General features: G+C 37.5%; 1 protein-coding gene across 3 annotated transcripts in view; it reads right to left on the bottom strand.

Moving 5' to 3' along the window:
• The window catches only part of PHKB (phosphorylase kinase regulatory subunit beta), a 229,590-nt gene that overhangs the window by 194,004 nt on the left and 12,100 nt on the right, over window positions 1-23,486 (bottom strand). For all 3 annotated transcript variants that reach the window (XM_061385923.1, XM_061385924.1, XM_061385925.1), the window contains one exon: window positions 1,153-1,239. In XM_061385923.1, coding sequence (XP_061241907.1) covers window positions 1,153-1,239 — 87 coding nt within the window. The remainder of the gene's footprint in view (window positions 1-1,152; window positions 1,240-23,486) is intronic.

The raw sequence follows: 23,486 nt of genomic DNA, 5'->3' as shown, positions 1-23,486 counted from the left end.
TAAAGGTCTTCAAAGAACCATTCGACTTCAGCTTCTTCAGCATTAGCAGTTGAGGCATAGATTTGGATTACTATGATACTGAATGGTTTGCTTTGAAATGAACAGAGGTCATTCTTTGATTTATGAGATTGCATTCAAGTAGTGCATTTTGGACTCTTTCGTTGACTGTGAGAGCTACTCCATTTCTTCCAAGGGATTCTTGCCCACACTAGTAGATATAATGGTCATCTGAATTAAATTTGCCAATTCCCATCCATTTTAGTTCACTGATTCCTAAAATGTCAATGATCACTCTTGCTATCCTGTTTGACCACTTCCAGTTTACCTTGATTCATGGACCTAACATTCCAGGTTCCTATGCAATAGGAACAATAGCTCCACAACCAGGAATCAGAGCCACACCCTGCGCACTGGAAGGCAAAGTCTCAACCACTGGACCACCAGGGAAGTCTCTGAAATAATGTTTCACATGATGCAGACACAAACAAAAAAATCCTTCTCCTCGGTGAGAGAAATCAAATTTTATATTTGACATACTAGGCCACATAAATGGCATAAGAAGCAAACTAACAAAAAAAAGCATCCCCACCTTACCATCTGATGAACAAAAAAGAGCCCTATATATATGTATCTCTAAGCTGCTTACTCATATTAAAAAACAGAACTCGCCAGGTTGATCTTGACAAAAACAAAAGAGCAAGCAAAACAAACAAACACGGACCTTATACCAGTAACAGTATTGAGACTGCCTTTTGCATCTCATGAATTAGAAATGGATACAAAAGATTCAGGACTACACTGTAACTTTGTATAGGTAAATGAGCAAGGAATACTTCTACAAAATCTTTGTGTAAGAATTATTCAAGAAACAGCCTCTAGTTCTCAAATCTGTTAATGTTTTGGAAGGCTAAAAGGACACAGAAGACACTAGCAGCAGTTTCAAACTTATTCAAGGGACAGATATGACTTGCCAGATTCCATTTATAGTCTCCATATCAATATGCAATTGGAATATACAGCTGTCCAAGCACTGAAACTATCCCAACACTCAAATGAGAGGTCATCATCCATATAATGTATGTAATTTAACTAAGGCAGAATAGATGTTAATCATAGCTACCTAAAGACTTGCTTTCCTCAGGTTTAGCTTACCAATTCTGTAATAGTGATCCAGTTTATCCCACAGAGTTTCATCAGATCTCGGAAGATTAATGCTTTTCAGAGGTTCATAAACTGAGCCTGAAGGAAAAATGAAAAACCCATCAAGTCCAGTTATTCTCACCCAGGTAAATGAAAAAACTTCTAAACAAACGAAGAGGCATTATTTAACAATCTAATCTTCATTTTTATAGTGAATTATCATATTTCACTGTTGTCAAATTTTGGATGAGGAAAGGAGAAAGAAAAAAATACTTGTAGTTTTCCTAAATGCTACAGGATATCCCCACCCTCACTCCCAGCTAACTCATGTGCATACTGGTCCTAGCAGCTCAAATATAACCAATACTCCTATGGAAGTATAGTAGAACAATAGCTCCAGTTCCTTCTGAGAAATATATCTACTTAAATGCCCTGAAATGCAAACCTTACTCCTTATGCTCATGCTTTACCAGGAAGTTTTCTGTCCCAGGATAATATTCCTGAACCCCCAAATCATCCACTTCATGAGTATTCAAATATTGTTCATACTGAAAGCCTGAAACTTCCACTTTCTCCTAGACAGATAATACCTGCCTTATTATCTAGATTGTAAGCAGAAACCATTTCTACTTCTCAGCCATGGGAACTACAGCAAGGCGATAACAGAGCACACTGCTCAAAAGCTACAGAATACCCATTAATCATGATAACCTGTCATAAAATGGATACAGAAAATTGTTCACTTGACAAGGGCACTTTCTCAACTTATGACTGAAAGGCAGACATTTGACCCTTCAGCCATCAGAATAAGCAGTGTCTCATTCTTGTTATAAGTACTCAGAAATTATAAACATCTCAAGGTCACAATTAATCCACCTTGGGATGCAGGTAATGCATGTCATATAGCCTAACAAAATACTAGAAGACTGAACCTATAATTTATTGGGGCAGGGGAGGGGGTCATGTTGGTAGGCATTAAGAATCAATTTTTGAAGAAAATTAAAGCATTTATGTTTGCAAAATTGCTATGTTCAGTATGCTAGTTTAAAGCCAAGTTATGTTTAAGGGAGGTTTAAGTTTTGTTTAGGGCAGGTAAGGGTTCTCTGGTGGCTCAGATGGTAAAGAATCTGCCTGCAATGTGGGGACCCAGGTTCAATCCCTGGGTCAGGAAAATCCTCTGGGGATATCCTCTTCAGTATTCTTGCCTGGAGAATTCCATGGAGAGAGAAGCCTGGTAGGCTACAGACTACAGGGTTGCAAAGAGTTGGACACACCTCAGTAACTAACACTTACTTTTTCAAAGTAAAGAACTACACATTCAGGCAACAGCCCCATTACCTTTCGTTAAAAATAGAGATGTGGATGAAAACAGGGAATATGAAATGACTTGCATGAAGATATTTTTCTAAAATAGTATTCATAATGACACCAACCAGAATGGTCCCATAGTGAAATATGGAAAGGACTACTAACGTAGACAGGGAAGCATCAGGACTGCAAAGGAGGCAAGGGTCCAGACATGCTCTCTGCCTTCCCACATTCAATTAGCGCTGCTGCTGCTGCTGCTGCTGCTGCTAAGTCGCTTAGCTCTAGGTAGGTTTAAGTATACTGGCAGTAATGGGCAGCGTGGCAGCTAGGGAGGAATGCTGGCCTGGTAGGTGATAAGCTCTGGGGGCAGGGGAGGTCTACATATTATCCATGAAATTCATCCATAATTAATAAACTAAAATCAGGTCCAAATCATCACATTTAAACTTTTGCATATGGATACACAAAGACTAAAGGGAACACATTTGCTAGACCAGGATGATGTTGGCTCAGATGGTAAAGGAACCATCTGCAATGCAGGAGACCCAGGTTCAGTCCGTGGGTTGGGAAGATCCCCTGGAGAAGGTAATGGCTACTCACTCCAGTATTCTTGCCTGGAGAGTTCCATGGACTTGGTAGAGGGACACTGGCGGGCTACAGTCCATGGGATTGCAAAGAACTGGACATGACTGAGCAACTAACACTAATGACAGTGGAATGATTTGTTTTTACTTAGATTTATTTCTATTTAACTTGTGGTGAAATGATTTGCTTTTATTTAAAGCACTATTATATAGCTAATGTTGTGCTTTATATAAGAAAAATAATCACCAGAAGATGCATATATATTTTCATTACAATTAGGTAAATAATACATGTGCATATGGATAAGGATTGAAACAGAATATGCAAAACTGAAATCTGCATTATAACGTAGATGAATTTATTTTAAAAGATTATTTTAATGACATTGTATTCATGGTTTTTAGAGTGAAAGAAGAAAAATTTCCCTTAAAAGCCCCTTCAGTTCAGTTCAGTTCAGTTCAGTAGCTCAGTCGTGTCCAACTCTTTGTGACCCCATGAATCGCACCACGCCAGGCTTCCAGTCCATCACCATCCCTGTCCACTCCCGGAGTTCACCCAGACTCACGTCCATCAAGTCAGTGATGCCATCCAGCCATCTCATCCTCTGTCGTCCCCTTCTCCTCCTGCCCCCAATCCCTCCAGCATCAGAGTCTTTTCCAATGAGTCAACCCTTCGCAACAGGTGGCCAAAGTATTGGAGTTTCAGCTTTAGCATCAGTCCTTCCAATGAACACCCAGGACTGGTCCCCTTTAGAATAGACTGGTTGGGTCTCCATGCAGTCCAAGGGACTCGCAAGAGTCTTCTCCAACACCACAGTTCAAAAGCATCTATTTTTTGGTGCTCAGCTTTCTTCACAGTCCAACTCTCACATCCATATATGACCACTGGAAAACCCATAGCCTTGACTAGACAGATCTTTGTTGGCAAAGTAATGTCTCTGCTTTTGAATATGTTATCTAGGTTGGTCATAACTTTCCTTCCAAAGAGTAAGCGTCTTTTAATTTCATGGCTGCAGTCACCATCTGCAGTGATTTTGAAGCCCCCCAAAATAAAGTCTGACACTGTTTTCACTGTTTCCCAATCTATTTCCCATGAAGTGATGGGACCAGATGCCATGATCTTCATTTTCTGAATGTTGAGCTTTAAGCCAACTTACCTCCCCCCAAAGACTAAAATGATTCTATCATCTAATGTTTCTCAGTAAAATCATCCATGGAGATTCTTAGAAGCAACATTAAGTATACAACATTGTATATACTTAATGTATGAACAAGTATACATTAAGTATTACGTCTGGGAAATTAAACTTTCTAAGAAAATAAATACCCATTCTGTAAGACTGAAAGAGATGTTCAAAGCAAAGCAGAAAAGTGTAAAAATAAAAATCACCTAATTCACTGAGAATCTATATATTCTTCTACAGTTCCTTTCTATATCTTCAAAGAAAGCCCACAGTGAATTAAAAATAGCTAAGTTAGACAAATGTCAACACTTTAGTGATCACCACTGTAATGTTTCTGAAGTAACTGCATAAAATTAAGTAAGGATGTTCCACAAAATTTATGGTGTCCAGTACCACAAATCTGAAGTCAAAGGAAAAGTCATGAATGGAAACATTTTAAACAAGAATTAGACATCTGGAAAGCATCAATACCAATAAAAATATGAAGGAGAAAGCAATCAACAGTGGAGCACCAATTCCCAAAGTCAATGAAAAAAGATACAAAATAACAGAAAAAATTCTAACAAATGCTTAGAGTTCAAAATGAAGTGAATTTTTAAAATATAAATATTTATTTTCCTAATTTTTCTTATTTTAATTTTGCCTAAATCCAACACCACAGAGGAAGACAAAACTTATCAGTTATCAAGTATGTAAAATGGGTTTAAACATGTCAACCCGATTTTTTACCTGTCAGTTCCCTTTGTATTAGAAAAATACAATCTACCTCTTCATTTCATAAGACATTATGTCAAAGAGACAAAAGATAACAAAGAAGATGAAGCAGAAATTGTTATTTGAAGGGACATATTACAGCTTTATGATGAAAGAAGAAAGGACTATATACTAACAAGATTAAAGAATGAGTTGCCTCAGACATTTCTGTGAGAAATGTATAGTATTATAGAAAGAGTATAAACTTAACAAAGGTATAAGCTTTTTGAATTTTGAACTATAAACTCAGAAGGTTTCTGAGTGTTAACTGAGAAGTTTTCAAAATCACAAAATAAAACTGGTAGTTCAAAAACAAACTCTTAAAAGAATAAAAAAGATGACTAAAAGGAAATCAAGGTGGAAAACTGAGCCGCAAACCAAGACAACATCAAAAGTGTATTAATTGAGCATCTTACTTTTCTATTATTCAAAGAACTATAAGATATATAAATTATTATTAATCAAGACTTTGATGATCCCTAAAATAGCTTTATCATTTTTCCATGTAAGATGGTAGACTAAGATAGATACCATTATTTATTCATTCAGTTAACATATACAGTGAATACATAAGACTCTGGGGCATACATCTAGCAGGCTACAAAGCCTACAGATTAGGAAGAAAGGTAAAATAATGTTTTGAATAAGATATATATATGTGTGTAAGATACATATGTATATAAGATATATTATACATATATATGAATAACAAGGTAGAGTGGTAAGTTCCTTAAAAGACAAAGGACAGGAAAATTCAAGTCCCCTGTGGGCCTCAAAGAACAGAGAACTTCTGCACTGCAGTTGATAAAAATAACTAGCAATTACAAATAATTACCAAAAAAAAAAAAAAAGCTCCAGAGGCTTCCCAAGTGGCTCAGTGGTAAAGGTCCGCCTGCCAAGCAGGAAACACAGTTCAATGTGTTGGGAAGATTCCATGCAGAAGGAAATGGCAACCCACTGTAGTATTCTTGCCTGGGAAATCCCATGGGCAGAGAAGCCTGACGGGCTACAGTCCAAGGGGTCACACAGTTGGGTACAACCTAGTGACTAAACAACTACAACAAAAATTTTAAGGTGTGCATTTTTTAAGGTGTATATATTTTTAATGTGTATATATCACATATACACATAATATTTAACAAATAAAGGATACCATACTGTATTTCTCATGGAAATACGTCCTTTTTTCCCCTACCTCATCCCACTTGCCCTCTTCTGTCCTCAAAACCGTACATTTTCCTATGTCTCAAACATGTAGGCAAAAAAGGAGTTTGTCCTTGCTTGTTTTATAAAAGTGGGATCTTGACAAAGTCTATCCTTGCATCTAGCTCCTTTCATTTAACAAAACACAAGGAAATCGCTAACGGTGATGGCTCTTTCTCATGGATGCTATATATTCCAAGGCGTTGATATACTACAACTTATTCCACTAACTTCTCATCAGTGGGTATATAATTTGTTTCCTATTTTTACCATAACAACAATAATGCAAAACACAGATACACAAAGATATAGCCAGGAATATGCTAGAATAGTTAGAATTGGCTGGAGAGTTAAATTTTATAGGGATTTTGGGAGTAGTTGTGAAACATAGCTATAACTACATATTAAATTATATAAAATTAAAATTATTAAAAACAATAGTGATAATTAAACCTCATCACTTCCTATTTACTACATATGTGCTTTTGAGGTTATTTATACCTATATAACTGTACACTGGAAATACTATGTAGTAGCATGTTAATTACAATATATCTCTTCCAAACTCTGCATTTAGTGATGTCACATAGAAAAGTAGTACTGAATTAAATGATTAATGAACTTTTTACAATAAATGACAAATTGCATCTTTTAAAAGTGCTAAAATAATTCACATTTGTACCAGAAATATAAGTACTCTATTCTATTAAAAGCTTTTCCAATTGGATAGAAGTAAAGAAGTAGCTGACTTTTACTTAATTTTCATTTCCCAGACTGTTAGTGAGCTTGAGAATCTTTACAAACTGGCCATTTGGATTTGCTCTTCTGTGAACTGCCAACATCCTGTAGCCATTTGCTATTGCTTTATCAGTGTTTGGTCAATTTCTGAAAGCTCTTTGTATACTTTGTGTACTATTTTACATTTTCATTTCATATATTTTCCCCTGATCAATCATTAGGACACCAATATTAAGATTCAAAGGTGTATACACACACACACACACACACACACGTAGATATATAACAGTCAATCTATCTCTTTCCTCATTTGGTTCTAGTTTTCTTTTCTTTTAAAAAGCTTTCTGCTAATACTGAGGTGACAAATATAGTCACTGAAATTTTCTACTAAGTTTTTCTTAAGGTTTTTATAATGTTGAAAAAAATAAATTTTCCCACTTAACTACTTTATCCATTGATAAGTTGGTTTCTGAACTACTTCTAAAGTGAGCAGTAGTTCACAGCAGCACTACTTACAACAGTCAGGATGTGGAAGCAACCTAGATGTCCATCAACAGATAAACAGATAAAGAAGTTGTGGTACATATACACAATGGAAGCAAATGTGAGTCAGCTGAACTGAGGTGGATGAACTTAGAGCCTGTTCACAGAGTGAAGTAAGTCAGAAAAATAAATACCATATGTTAATGCATAATTAATGTGTGTAATCTAGAAAAATGGTACTGATGAATCTTCGCAGGCAACAAAAGTCCTTAATAGTCAAAGGGACAGTTTTCCCAGTAGTCATGTACAGATGTGAGATTTGGACCATAAAGAAGCTGAGCACTGAAGAATTGATACTTTTAAATTGTGGTGCTGGAGAAGACTCTTGAGAGTCCCTTGGACTGCAAGGAGATCAAACCAGTCCATCCTAAAGGAAATCAACCTTGAATATTCATTGGAAGGACTGTTGCTGAAGCTGAAGCTCCAATACTGTGGCCACCTGATATGAAGAGCTGACTCACTTGAAAAGACCCTGATGCTGGGAAAAGACTGAATGCAAAAGGAGAAAGGGGCAGCAGAGAATGAGATGGTTCCACAGAATCACTGACTCAGTGGACATGAATTTGACCAAACTCTGGGAGAAACTGGAACCTAGCACATTACAGTCCATGGGGTGGCGAAGAGTTAGACATGACTTAGCAACTGAACAACAACATCCAGAACAAATAACAAAGATGCAGACATAGAGAATGGAATTGTGGACACAGAGACGGGGAAGAAGAGGGCGGGAAGAATTGAGAAAGTAGCACTGACAGTATACACTACCATGTGTAAAAATACAAAGCTAGTTGTAGCTGTTGTTTAGTTACTAAGTTGTGTCCGACTCTTTTGCAACCCCATGGACCGCAGCCTGCCAGGCTCCTCCTGTCAGTGGGATTTCCCGGGGGGTTCCACTATGTCCTTCTCCAGGGGCTCTTCCTGACCCAGGGATTGAACCAGTGTCTCCTGCATTAGCAGGAGGATTCTTTACCACTGAGCCATCAGGGAAGTCCGATACAGTTAATGGGAAGTTGCTATAATACACAGGGAGCCCAGCTCCATGTGCTGTGATGACCTAGAAGGGTGGGTGGGGGGTGAGAGGCAGGCTCAAGAGGGAGGGAATACATACACGTTGTTGTACGGCAGAAACCAACACAACCACTGTAAGGGAAATATCCTCCAATTAAAAAAAAAATGATTACATGTGGCACACTCCCCGAAATAAATAAATAAAGTAGTAAATTCTATTATTTTTAAAAAGATCAAATTGGTCCAATTTTTTTTTTTTAGGTTACAAAATATTTGATAGAAAGAGCCATTTGTCCTAAATTATAAACAGAGAACATTTCAAATTATGGGATTAAAATAGACCATTTCCTCTTGAAATAATACAACTTAATTTTCAAAAGCTATAAAGAAACTCTATTATCTAATAATGTAGCATTTGGCCTACTTACATGCAAGATTTCAAACCCATCATGGACATACGATATTTAAAAGCAGCTTAGCAATAATCAGCTTCATGTGCAGTTACATTAATGTCTCTAAAACTCTCCATTACTTGAAATAACATATTGATTTTTTTTTAAAAGTAATGTATGTGGCACTCAATACTGCATACTGACAGAAAGTTAAAATGACTGAAAATGCACGACTGACTGAGCATCATTTATATATATTTTCAAGCAACTTTGAAATTTAAATTAAATCATTAACTTGAGATGGTAATTTTTCATCTTACCATTTCCTTTTACTCCTCCACTGATAAAAACTAGAAGGTGCTACTATACAAAGGGCAGGTTATTCTAATAACATTCTCACCTTTGTATCCCTAATGTCAGTACTAGTAAGTTTTCAATCCAAATATTTATAGAATTGAACTAAGTGACCCACATGATTAGGGGAAGGCCTTCTTGAATTCTAGAGGCATTCTTACAGTACCTGTAAATACCTTAAGTACAGTTCTTCTTATGACATTTTATTTTCACTATTAGATTACTATGTTATACTACACTGGAAGCCAAACAAGAAACAGGGGCCGTATCTGCTGCTGCTACTGCTGCTAAGTCGCTTCAGTCGTGTCCTACTCTGTGCGACCCCATAGACGGCAGCCCACCAGGCTCCCCCATCCCTGGGATTCTCCAGGCAAGAACACTGAGTACATAGTAAATAGTAGTGAGAGTTTGATAAGAAGGAGGGAAAACAGGAAGAGAAGATGACCAAAATAATTTTCCTGAAAAATGTGTTTTCAGAGAACTTTTGATGACTAGTTTACATTATTCTCATGGGCTACACTATTTCTTGGAACTATTCCATCCAACTTGGAATACACTATACATAACTCAGTATTTTGAGCATCTTCAAGATCACCAACATCACCTTCTAAAACAAAGAAACAAATTATTTTCTTTATTGTTCAGTTTCAGCATGCACAGAAATTTCAATGTGTCCCCAGCAGAGGAATGAATATATTATCACACCTCCATTCAGTGAAGAACCTTGAAAGAGCCTGATCTGTTTATAATATCACTAAAGATCAAAAAAACATGCTATGAAAAACTAATGTCATAGAACAAGACGGTATAACATATTCCCTGTTGCAAAAAGAAACTTGCATGTGTGATGTTTACAAATGTACACGCATATGTATTTTTTAAATATTTTAAAGAATTTTTTAAAACCTTTAAGAATATGCACCAAAATGTTAAAAATGATTAGTACTAGGGAGAGGACAGTGACTTTTACTCTACTTCTTAAGAATGTATTTATCACTTGTACAATTTATGATAAGAAAGGGACATTTTGAATGCACACTATTGATACTCTGCATTGTGAAAGATACTTTATATACATTGTCCAATTTCATTATTCTCACAAAGGAATGAGGTTGGCATTAAATTGAAGCACAAAGCAGTTAGTAAAAGGCAGTCCAAATCTGAACACGGGGTTCTCTAAAGAGAAACTTTTTGTGTGCTCTTCATCCTTTACCATGAAACTTCATAAAAATGCTTGGCTAAGAAGAGTTAAGAGCTCTTAATCGGTGTTTTCATTTTCTGCTTTAAACAACAGATTATTCCAAAATTAGATGTACATGTATATACACATACATGTATTCTTTAACTTACATAACCCCAACTTATTATCACAGTTCATCTGAAACCTCAACTTTTTAAGTCTAAGTTTCTGCATGGAAAGTTGGGTAAGAAACATATTTTAAAGGTAAAATAGTAAATGGCAAATGTAAAATAACAGAACTTCATAAAAATAAAGTAAAATTTGCCTCTTCAACATATCCAAGTAAGATGTGAAAAGGCCACTCCACTGTTCCCACTTTATTTTTAATAAAAAGGTATTAAGTTCTTCCAGTGACCTTTAAGGAAGGAGCACAGCCTATAAAATCTATTTAAGGATATTAAATCTGGTTGATGTTTCAGGTGTTGACCTTATGAATACCAATCTCTCAATTAGCTATTTCATTTTCCTTTCTTATTTATAGTCTAGTAGAGTACCTCACCATAATATACCATGAATGTGTATGATTTCTGTGAGGTCAAACCTGTATTCCAACAGTTCTAATGTTTCTGAAAAGTTTCTGGAATTCCTTTTATGAAAAAAATGCATTCAGAAAAGGCACAGTTATTAAAATTTTTCAACAGTAGTTGTCTCATTCACTGTTATAACCCCAGTGACAACAGTGCCAGGACACAGTGAGCACTCAATAAATATTTACTGAACAAACAGAATTAATATCTTTTGATATCTAAAATATGCTGAGTTACTAGGAATCCGTTGCAATGAATAAGGTGATTCATTACAACAGATGAAGTAAAGTAAAACTCACTGGTCAATAACCTAAGCTGTGACCATACAGTAATTCAATTTGTTCTATTCTTCTATTTTAATTTATTCTGTTCTATGATTCTATTGCTCATAAAGAAGGATCTCAACGAAAACATAAAAGGATATGATTTAAAACTGAACAAATGTATACAGCTTACAAGTGAGTCACTTTATAAAGTATAATACTTAAAACTGAACATATAAGATTTCTCAAGAGACACCTATCGTCATTATTTCATGCTTATGTTACAAGTAAAATTTTTCAATTCCAAGCCTCTAAGTCTTAAGTGATAGCATCTTAGATACATATGAATTGAATTATAGGGAGGGGATGAAGAACTTCACTATATACCATTCCCAAACTCCACAATATTTAATTTTATTAAGTCTTCTGTTATTATAGCAATAAAAATATATGTCATTAGGCATTTTGATGTGTCATATGTTATTCAAAGCAAGTCTTAACAGAAAAAATAATTTCAAACTATTCAGAATTTGGAAAGATGGAAATGAACCATTTTCCTTTATTATTTCCACTTTGGTGAATCCTGATCTGCATTTTTTGTCTTGGCAGATATGAGCAATGCATTTAATATTAGTGTTGCTACTACTAATTATAAATTGCCCTGATAATACTTCACAGGGGAAGTTTGAACAGAGGAAGTCTTGAATGTTAATTGAAAAAAATAACAATAAACTATAAATTAGCAAAGTAAGCTAACCATAATAATAAAAATATTCTAACCAGAAATAGAAAATTAGAAATACTTCTGACAGTATAGAGTTTGTCAACAATGAATGCTAGTTAATTTTCTTCTCAATTTTCTTCTCATCAAAATGCAGTAAAGTTTAGATCACTGGCTAAGTAAAAAAGGGCAGAGATATTTTTACCATTTTCTATACTATACCATCAGACTGGTAATTTGATCTAAAGCTGTCTTGAGAGTCTGTGTCAATAAACTGTCTTCTGTGAACACTCACATATAATAAAAACATAACTGATGAAAGGTTCTTGCATGGAATTCAATCACACTTTTTAGAAGCCAACTTTTATCAAGTGATATATGATCCTAAGATTCAATCAAGTAAAAAATGGGGTTTCCCAGCTCTCCATTGCCCTTCCTTCTCTTCCGCCTAGAGTGTAAGGAAGCTCCCGGAAAGAGACTGTCATAATACCTAGGAGGTTGTGGAAAGAACATGGGCTATGAAAACAGACAGACCTTGGCTACAGTCACAGCTATGTCCACAGCTTTCTACACTTGGGCACTCTCTGAGCCAGGTCTTCTCATCTGTAAAGTGGGGGGAAAATTACTTAACCTCATTGGATTGTTGTGAGAATAAATGAAATATGTGAGGTATAGCACTGGCATAGTGTATATTAACCACTTATTGTTTTCCCTTCTCCACTTTTAAACTTTTGAATCTCCTCCAGCACTTAGCATAGTATTAACCACAAAATTAGAAATCAAAGAATTTTAATTAGTTGGCTTTGTCAGGTTAATATTAGAATCCTCTTGATCAATGCAAGGATGGATGCCCCACAGAGTGATTTTAAATTTTCAACTTAAAATCAGTAATTAAGAAATGGCGAAAAGCTGAGTGAAATTTGAGCTGTGTGATATTAAAGTACCCTTGGATTGCTATACATAATTTAATGTCTATGTGCAGAAGCCATAGGAAACCAAGATTAACACTTTCTCTAACAATGCTGGAGGAAAGAGCATAACTGAGAGTGGAAGAGCAAAAGCTCCCCTGAAGTATGACCCTGTACTACACAGGAGTGATGCTAACAGGTCTTCAATAAAATTTCATATCCAAAACCAACAATTATTTCTGAAGCATGATTATTCAGTATTAACTTTAATTTCACTAACAACCTCCATGGCCAACTGTCAAACATCCCCCCAAAACATGCCATTTATATAGGGAGACAAAACAAATTCAAGACCCTTGGCAGCAGAATCAAATCTGTCATTAAGATGTGGGGCTGGCTCAAGATGGCAGAATAGAAGGATGTGTGCTCATTGCCTCCTGCAAGAGCACCAAAATCACAACTAGCTGTTGAACAACCATCCACAGAAGGATGCTAGAACCCATCCAAAAAAGACACTCTACATCCACAGACAAGTAAGAAGCAGCAATGATATAGGAGGAGAGGCAATTATGATAAAATCAAACCCCATACCTGCCACGTGGGCAACCCACAAACTGGAGAACAAAATATCAAAGAAGTTCTCCTACTGTGGTGAAGGTTCTAAGCCATATGTTAGGCTTCCCAGTTGGGGATGAGGAAACAGAGACCCCACTCTCGGAGGGCAAAAACAAAATTTCGTGTGCAGCAAGACCCAGGGGAAAGGAGCAGTGACCCCATAGAAGACTGAACCAGACCTGCCTGCTCATGTTGGAGGGTCTCTTGTGGAGGTGTTGGTCAGCAATGGCTTGCCATGGGGACAGGGGTACTGGCAGCAGCACTCCTGGAAGGTGCCCCTTGGCAAGGCCCTCTTAAAGGCTGCCATTAACACTACCATACAGCCCACAGGCCCCAGGGCTGGGTTGCCTCAGGCCAGACAAATTACTGGGAGGAAGCACAGTCCCACCCATCAGCAGATAACTGGATTCAAGTTTTACTGAGCAAGGCCCTGCCCAGAGCAAGACCCAGTTTTTCCCATTAGGAAGCTTACATAAGCATCTTAGTCTCATCCACCAGTGGGTAGATAGAAGAATAAAGAAGAACCACAACCCCACAGCTGCCAGACAGAAAAACCCCAGAAAGTTGATCAGGATTAAAAAAGCAGAGGGTTATGGAGCAGATAAAGGGACAACATAAACCCCCCAAAAAACAACTAAATAAAGTAGATATAGGCAACCTTCCAAAAAAAGAATTCAGAAAAATGATAGTGAAGATGATCCAAGATCTAGGAAAAAGAATGGAGAAGACATAAAAAACGTTTATCAAAGACCTAGAAGAACTAAAGAACAGAAATGAATATACTAGAAGGAATCAATAGGAGAATAACTGAGGCAGAAGGAGAGATAAGTGACCTGGAAGACAGAATGGTAGAAATCACTGCCACAGAACAGAGTATAGAAAAAAGAACGATAAAAACTGAAGACAGCATAAGAGACCTCTGGGACAACATTAAATGCATCAATATTCACATTATAGGGGTCTCAGAAGGAGAAGAGAAGGACCGAAGAAAATGTGTGAAGAGATAATAGCCGTAAACTTCCCTAACACGGGAAAGTGAAGTGAAGTCGCTCAGTCGTGTCTGACTCTTCGTGACCCCATGAACTGTAGCCTACCAGGCTCCTCCCTCCATGGGATTCTCCAGGCAAGAGTACTGGAGTGGGTTGCCATTTCCTTCTCCAGGGGATCTTCCCGACCCAGGGATCAAACCCAGGTCGCCCTCATTCCAGGCAGATGCTTTAACCTCTAAGCCACCAGGGAAGCCCTCAACATGGGAAAGGAAAGAGTCAACCAAATCCAGGAAGTGCAGAGAGTCCCAGGCAGGATAAACCCAAGTAGGAACATACCAAGAAACACAGTAATCAAACTGATGAAGATTAAAGACAAGGATAAAATATTAAAAGCAACAAGGGAAAAACAACAATATACAAGGGAAACTCCTATAAGGTCACCAGCCGATTTCTCATTAGAAACTCTATAAGCCAAAACAGAATGGCACGATACATTTAAAGTGATGAAAAGGAAGAACCTACAACCAAGAATACTCTAATCAGCAAGACTCTCGTCCAGATTTGACAGAGAAATCAAAAGCTCCCAGACAAGCAAAAGTTAAGGGAATTTTAGCACCACCAAATCAGTTTTATAACAAATGCTAAAGGAACTTCTCTAGGCATAAAACATTAAGAGAAGGAAAAGAACTACACAAAATAAACCCCAAACAATTAAGGAAATGGTAATAGGATCATACATTTTGATAATTACCTTAAATGTAAATAGATTAAATGCACCAACCAAAAGACATATACTGGATGGATGGTTAGATGGTTAGATGGATGAAAACATGTGTTCAGTTTTCAGTTCCACTTACCACATGTGTTCAGTTCCACTTACCACATCATTTTTTGTAACCCCCAAATTGTATGTAATTATTTTTATATTGTTAGGTTAATCATGCCTCCATTATGGTTTGCAACTGCAATTATTATTTATTTTTTGTCTGAATATTGATTGTGAAAACTGATAAACGCCTTTTGTTGTGACTATGTAACTATTATTTGCTTAATACCACTGTATTATGATTGGGCAACAGAAAATAACAGGATTCTATATCACTAAAACTACCATTTAATAGAAAAATCTGTAATCACATTTAAAATCCAGAATATCAGAATTATCTTGGGATTTTCTGAAAAATATAAGTGCTTAGGTATTGCTTCTTTTTCTCCAAAGCTCCAGATGTGTTTCTAATGAGCAACCATGCTTAAAAACAACTGGATTATTTATATGATGATATTTTACTTTTATCTAGTTTCTTTCAAATGGGAAGTGCTCCCATTTCATTTAGTTTGTTTTCCAATTTCTCTATCTCTTTTTTGGTTGTTTTTTTTAAGCCTTTATCAAGCTTCTGTATATATAAATACTTAAACAGTATGTATAATATACATGTTTTAGAAAATTAAAAAAAAAAGACTTCTCCAACAAATTAAATGTGATTTGGTTAAAAAAAAAAAAAAGAAGCATAGGATGCATATTAGGCTATTGAACTCACGTTATAATGAAGATATTAAAACACAAATTAACCAACTTTCTAATACATACATTTAAAATTATAGACCTGGAATACTATAATAGGCATCCTTTAAGTACTAAATGTTTTCATCAAGAAATACACTATTCAAACTATCTAGTTTGGCTTAAATGTTTCATGTCTATTCTAAGCGTAGCTTAGCTGTGCGGTATTTTTTATGGGCTATTAGTTTTTTATGGAATACAAAACTGAAAGAATGTAACTCTGGGTGAATATTAAGCCTATTAAAATTGTGCTGAACTTTAATTTGCATTATAATTTAGTTGTAAGAATTTTATAGTAAAAAAAATGGAAATGACAACTGGAGTCATGACAATGGATATTTAGGTATTCGGTATAAGATATTCAGCTTATACTATTACAAATGGAACTAAACTATACTGCAACATGAAACCACAGTAAAAATCAGCTTTGAATTTGCTAGTTTTTTGCAGTTAATTTGAAGACCATTTGCTGTTTCCTCTCCTTTTCAAACAATTATATCTATTACTTAGAGCACCTACCCTCAATTTTTTGTTCATTCTATAAGAATGAATCCTATGAATCTTATCTTATAAGGATGCCTAGAGGAAAAAATACTTTTCTAAAGGTATTATAAATTCCCTGTCTACTGGTATTATTCTGCTTGAAATGATAGACTACATGAGATATGAAAGAGGCCAGATCCTGGACACATCACGACTCCCACAACCATCAGACAGGGGCCTACGCGAAGATCTTCAAGTAATCAGCACTTCAGTTTATGAAAGAAATAGCTGTGGAAAATAAACTGGACTGAAGAAAATAAATTTAACTTCTACGGCTTACTAAATATGCCTCTTAATTTCATTCAGTTGGCTAGGCAATTCCCTGAAAACAGAAGCAGTCATTACATCCTGAAACAGAGCTGGCCACTGAAATGAAGACTATAAGATCCCCTGGACAGACAGTATCAACTAATATAATATAATAATCAACTTTCTATAATTAAAGAAATAAGTAGGACTCCCCTGGTGTCCACTAGTTAAGAATCTGCCTGCCAATGCAGGGGACATGGATTTGACCCCTGGTCCAGGAAGATTCTACATGCTGTGGAGGAACTAAGCCCACGCACCAAACTACTGAGCCTGCCTTACACAAGAGAAGCCACCGCAATGAGAAGCCTGAACTTCGCAAGGAAGAGTAACCTTCACTCCTGCTGCGGCAACTAGAGAAAACCAGAGCACAATAATGACTCAGCATAGCCAATAAATAAATTAAATTAAGGAAATAATGTACGGTAATAACACTAGACAGAAATATAAATAAGATCCACTCACCTCCAATAACATTTGCTGTAAAATTTAACTTTTGTTAATGTATAGCAACAGGCTCAAACAAGAGTCCCAAACCAGCAACCCAAATGCCCTGCAAAGCTGAGTAAAAAGGATTTGGTCCAGGTAAAATCAGGTCAGAAGTCAGAATCTGGAGAATACCAACAAACTGGTAAAAGAGACCCATTAGAGCAAAAGGAGGGCTTCCCTCATAGCTCAGTTGGTAAAGAATCTGCCTGCAATGCAGGGACCCTGGTTTGATTCCTGGGTTGGGAAGATCCCCTGGAGAAGGGAAAGGCTACTCACTCCAATATTCTGGCCTAGAGAATTCCATGGACAGTAGTGTCCACGGGGTCGCAAAGAGTCTACATGACTGAGCAACTTTCACTTTCACTAGCAAAAGGAGGCTGTAGAAACAATCACTGTCACACATAGGAACTGCAGGGTCATGCCAAACAGGAATCAGTGATGCCAATGATAACAAATTTATCCAAAGATGATGTTTAAGATTGGGAACATGACAGACCTAATTCAGCACCCAAGATTCAGAGCCTAAAATATAACACAGAGAAGACATGAGGACTGCTGCTGAACAAGTATGGTGCTATTGAGAGACATTTCCCCCCAAAGTGTAGTCCATCCACTAGCACACTAGCAGAAGGGCCTCCCTGGGAGGTTGCTAGAACTACTGACTCTCGCGACACATGCCAGACCTGCTATACCAGAATCTACATTTTAAGGAGATCCAAGGCTCTAAGAGGTAGTTATTTCATCTTGTAAAAATCATGAAAGGGGAGGGGAAAAAAGAGAAGAAAATGGGATCAAATAGCAACTTTATTGTCTTAGGAAAATCCAACTCCACACACCCTTGAATCTAATGATGCAAACCAACTAAAATAGCTTCAGCGGAGCTCAGTCGCTCAGTCGTGTCCGACTCTTTGCAACACCATGGACTGCAGCATGCCAGGCCTCCTTGTCCATCAGCATCCCAGAGCTTACTCAAACTCATATCCATCAAGTGAGTGATGGATCCAGCCATCTCATCCTCGGTGGTCCCCTTCTCCTCCCGCCTTCAATCTTTCCCAGCATCAGGGTCTTTTCAAATGACTCAGTTCTTTGCATCAGGTGGCCAAAGTACTGGAGTTTCTGCTTCAGCATCAGTCCTTCCAATGAGTATTCAGGACTAACTTCTTTAGGATGGACTGGTTGGATCTCCTTGCAGTCCAAGGGACTCTCAAGAATCTTCTCCAACACCACAGTTCAAAAGCATCAATATTTTGGTGCTCAGCTTTCTTTTAGTTTAACTCTCACATTCATACACGATTACTAGAAAAACGATAGCTGCGACCAGATGGACCTTAGTTGGCAAAGTAATGTCTCGCTTTTAAATATGCTGTCTAGGTTGGTCACAACTTTTCTTCCAAGGAGCAAGCGTCTTTTAATTTAATAGCTTCAGTCACCATTTGCAGTGATTTTGGAACCCCCAAAATAAAGTCTGTCACTGTTTCCATTGTTTCAATCACCATCTGCAGTGATTTTGGAGCCCAAGAAAATCAAGTCAGCCATTGTTTCCACTGTTTCCCCCTCTATTTGCCATGAAGTGATGGTACTGGATGCCATGATCTAAGTTTTCTGAATGCTGAGTTTTAAACCAACTTCTTCACTCTCCTCTTTCACTTTCATCAAGAGGCTCTTTAGTGCTTCTTCACTGTCATTAAGAATTGTGTCATCTGCATATCTGAGGTTATTGACATTTCTCCCAGCAATCTTGATTCCAGCTTGTGCTTCATTCACCCCAGCATTTCTCATGATGTACTCTGCATAGAAGTTAAATAAGCAGGGTGACAATATACAGCCTTGACGTACTCCTTTCCCGATTTGGAACCAGTCTGTTGTTCCATGTCCAGTTCTAACTGTTGCTTCCTGATCTGCATACAGATTTCTCAAGAGGCAGGTCAGGTGCTCTGGTATTCCATCTCTTGAAGAATTTGCCACATTTTGTTGTGATACACACAATCAAAGGCTTTCGCGTAGTCAATAAAGCACTAGCAGATGCTTTTCTGGAACTCTCTCATTTTTTATATGATCCAACGGATGCTGGCAATTTGATCTATGATTCCTCTGGCTTTTCTAAATCCAGATTGAACATCTGGAAGTTCTCGGTTCATGTACCGTTGAAGCGTGGCTTGGAGAATTTTGAGCATTACTTTGCTAGTGTATCAGATGAGTGCAATTGTGCAGTAGTTTGAATATTCTTTGGCATTGCCTTTCTTTGGGATTGGAATGAAAACTGACCTTTTCCAGTCCTGTGGTCACTGCTGAGTTTTCCAAATTTACTGTCATATTGAGTGCAACACTTTCACAGCATCATCCTTTAGGATTTGAAATAGCTCCACTGGAATTCCATCACCTCCACTAGCTTTGTTCATAGTGATGCTTCCTAAGGCCCACTTGTTTTCACATTCCAGGATGTCTGGCTCTAGGTGAGTGATCACACCATTGTGGTTATCTGGGTCATGAAGATATTTTTTGTATAGTTCTTCTGTGTATACATGCCACCTCTTAGTATCTTCTGCTGCTTCTGTTAGGCCATACCATTTCTGTCCTTTATGGAGCCCATCTTTGCATGAAATGTTCCCTTGTTATCGTTAATTTTCTTGAAGAGATATCTAGTCTTTCCCATTCTATTATTTTCCTATATTTCTCTGCCTTGATCATTGAGGAAGGCTTTCCTATCTCTCTTTTCTATTCTTTGGAACTCTGCATTCAAATGCGTATATCTTTCATTTTCTCTTTTGCCTTTCATGTCTTTTCTTTTCTCATCTATTTGTAAGGCCTCCTCAGACAACCATTTTGCCTTTTTGCATTTCTTTTCCTTGGGTTATTCTTTTCACTGCCTCCTGTGCAAAATCACGAACCTCTGTCCATAGTTCTTCAGGCACTCTATCAGATCTAATCCCTTGAATCTATTTGTCACCTCTACTGTATAATCATAAGGGATTTGATTTAGATCATACCTGAATGGTCTAGTGGTTTTCCCTACTTTCTTCAATTTCCGTCTGCATTTGGCAATAAGGAGTTCATGATCTGAGCCATAGTCAGCTCCCCATCTTGTTTTTGTTGACTGTATAGAACTTCTCCAACTTTGGCTGCAAATAATATAATCAATCTGATTTTGGTATTGACCATCTGGTGATGTCCATGTGTCTCTTGTGCTGTTGGAAGAGGGTGTTTGCTAGGACCACTTGTGTTCTCCTGGCAAAGCTCTGTTGGCCTTTGACCTTCTTCATTTTGTACTCCAAGGCCAAATTTGCCTGTTACTCCATGTATCTTTTGTATTCCCGTCCCCTATAATGAAAAGGACATCTTTTGGGGTTGTTAGTTCTAGGAGGTCTTCTGGGTCTTCACAGAACTGTTCAAATTGAGCTGCTTCAGCATAGACTTGGATTACTGTAATATTGAATGGTTTGCCTTAGAAATGAACAGAGATCATTCTGTCATTTTTGAGATTGCATATAAATACTGCATTTCGGACTCTTTTGTTGACTATGAAGGCTACTCCATTTCTTCTAAGGGATTCTTCCTCACAGTAGTAGATATAATGGTTATCTGAGTTAAATTCACCCATTTCAGTCCATTGGATCATCCACTGGATCATCAAAAAAGCAAGAGAGTTCCAGAAAAAACATCTACTTCTGAATTATTGACTACACCAAAACCTTTGATTATGTGGATCACAACAAAATGTGGAAAATTCTTCAAGAGATGGGAATACCAGAGCATGTGACCTGCCTCTTGAGAAATCTGTATGCAGGTCAGGAAGCAACAGTTACAACTGGACATGGAACAACAAACTGGTTCCAAATCGGGAAAGGAGTACGTCAAGGCTATATATTGTCACCCTGCTTATTTAACTTCTATGCAGAGTACATCATGAGAAATGCTGGGGTCGATGAAGCACAAGCTGGAATCAAGATTGCTGGGAGAAATGTCAATAACCTCAGATACGCAGATGACACAATTCTTAATGACAGAAAGTGAAGAAGCACTAAAGAGCCTCTTGATGAAAGTGAAAGAGGAGAGTGAAGAAGTTGGTTTAAAACTCAACATTCATCGCTTCTCGGCCTTTTGGCTAAGATCAAGTGTAAAACTCAACATTCAGAAAACTTAGATCATGGCATCCAGTACTATCACTTAATGGCAAATAAATGGAGAAACAATGGATACAGTGACAGACTTTATTTTTGGGGGCTCCAAAATCACTGAGAAGGGTGTCTGAAGCTATGAAATTAAAAGACGCTTGCTCCTTGGAAGGAAAGTTATGACCAACCTAGACAGCATATTTAAAAGCAGAGACGTTACTTTGCCAACTAAGGCCCATCTGGTCGCAGCTATGGTTTTTCCAGTAATCGTGTATGAACGTGAGAGTATAAAGAAAGCTGAGCACCAAAGAATTGATGCTTTTGAACTGTGGTGTTGGAGAGGACTCTTGAGAGTCCCTTGGACTGCCAGGGGATCCAACCAGTCCATCCTAAAGGAAGTCAGTCCTGAATATTCATTGGAAGGACTGACGCTAAAGCAGAAACTCCAATACTTTGGCTACCTGTTGCAAAGAACTGCTGCTGCTGCTGCTATGTTGCTTCAGTCATGTCCGACTCTGCGTGACCCCATAGACGGCAGCCCACCAGGCTCCCCCATCCCTGGGATTCTGCAGTCAAGAATACTGGAGTGGGTTGCCATTTCCTTCTCCAATGCATGAAAGTGAAAACTGAAAGTTAAGTTACTCAGTCGTGTCCAACTCTCAGCGACCCCATGGACTGCAGCCTACCTACCAGGCTCCTCCGTCCATGGAATTTTCCAGGCAAGAGTACTGGAGTGGGTTGCCATTGCCTTCTCCAGATGCAAGGAACTGAGTCATTTGAAAAGATCCTGATGCTGGGAAAGACTGAAGGCAGGAGGAGAAGGGGACCACAGAGGATGAAATGGTTGGATGGCATCACCAACTCAATGGACGTTGAGTTTGAGTAAGCTGCAGGAGTTGGTGATGGACAGGGAAGCCCAGCACGCTGCAGTCCATGGTATCGCAAAGAGTCGGACACGACTGAGCTACTGAACTGAACTGATAACTTCTATTTTTATAAAAATATAAATATGTGATTTCTTCCATTTTCTGCTCAAGGGAAGCAAACATCAGTACACAGAAACTGCTCAAGATATTTAAGCAAGGGGCAAAAGGAAGTCAGAGACAATGCAGTTTGGCCCTGGATATGCTGTCTAAAGTCAAAGACCAATCAAGAATGCCCTAATCAAGTCCTAAACTTATTAACACTAGGTTCACTATTTTCCTTCATTTATCATACTACTTTTTTGAATTTGAACTTTGTACCTTTCTGGACTTGACCAGTGGGGTAAATATGTTTGGTGTGAAAATATGTTCTATTCAAAAATAAATGGAAAATAAAGCACTGAAGCAGAGTGGTACATCAGAGAAGAAGGTGGAAAAGTATCCAACAGTGAAATATGCTTAACAGTAGAATCCAGGTTTGAATTTTATCCTTTGGATAATGGAGAACCACTGGGGAGGTTGATGTAACGGCTTCCAGTGAGATGATCCAAACTTTAGAAAGATAACTGTTGGCAGTATGAAAGATTGCAGAAAAGTGGTGAGTCCTAGACACAAGAGTCCATTTTGGGTTAAAACATTCATCCTAGAGCCTTGAATTAAGATAGTGACAGCAGGGATGCAGAAAAGAATGAATATTCAATAAATATTTAAAAGGTAGAAAAATTTGACTGAGGAAAGGCTTATATTTGGTACACATCTTAGGCACAAATATCAAGATCATATAGAGTAATACAGGAGGAGAATCTAGTGATAAATTTCTTATCCTTAGTTTTTTATTCCTTTAAATAATAATAATTAACCTTATATCCTGCTAGGATTTTTTTTTTAATCCTTGCAGTCATTGAGCAAATGCTTATTATCAAAGCTACAAGCCTATTGAGAATTGGGATTAGGTGAGTATTAACAAGTTAATTGTGCTTTATTGAGTATTTTCATGAAAACAAGATAATATACCAAACATGAGGATCTCAGAACTGATAGAAAAACAGATGAAAACTCATAAAAGGATTCCACAAAGCAAA

The sequence above is a fragment of the Bos javanicus genome, chromosome 18 (genome assembly GCF_032452875.1).
Source record: "Bos javanicus breed banteng chromosome 18, ARS-OSU_banteng_1.0, whole genome shotgun sequence".
Lineage (NCBI taxonomy): Eukaryota > Metazoa > Chordata > Mammalia > Artiodactyla > Bovidae > Bos > Bos javanicus.
This window is presented reverse-complemented; position numbering and strand designations above follow the sequence as displayed.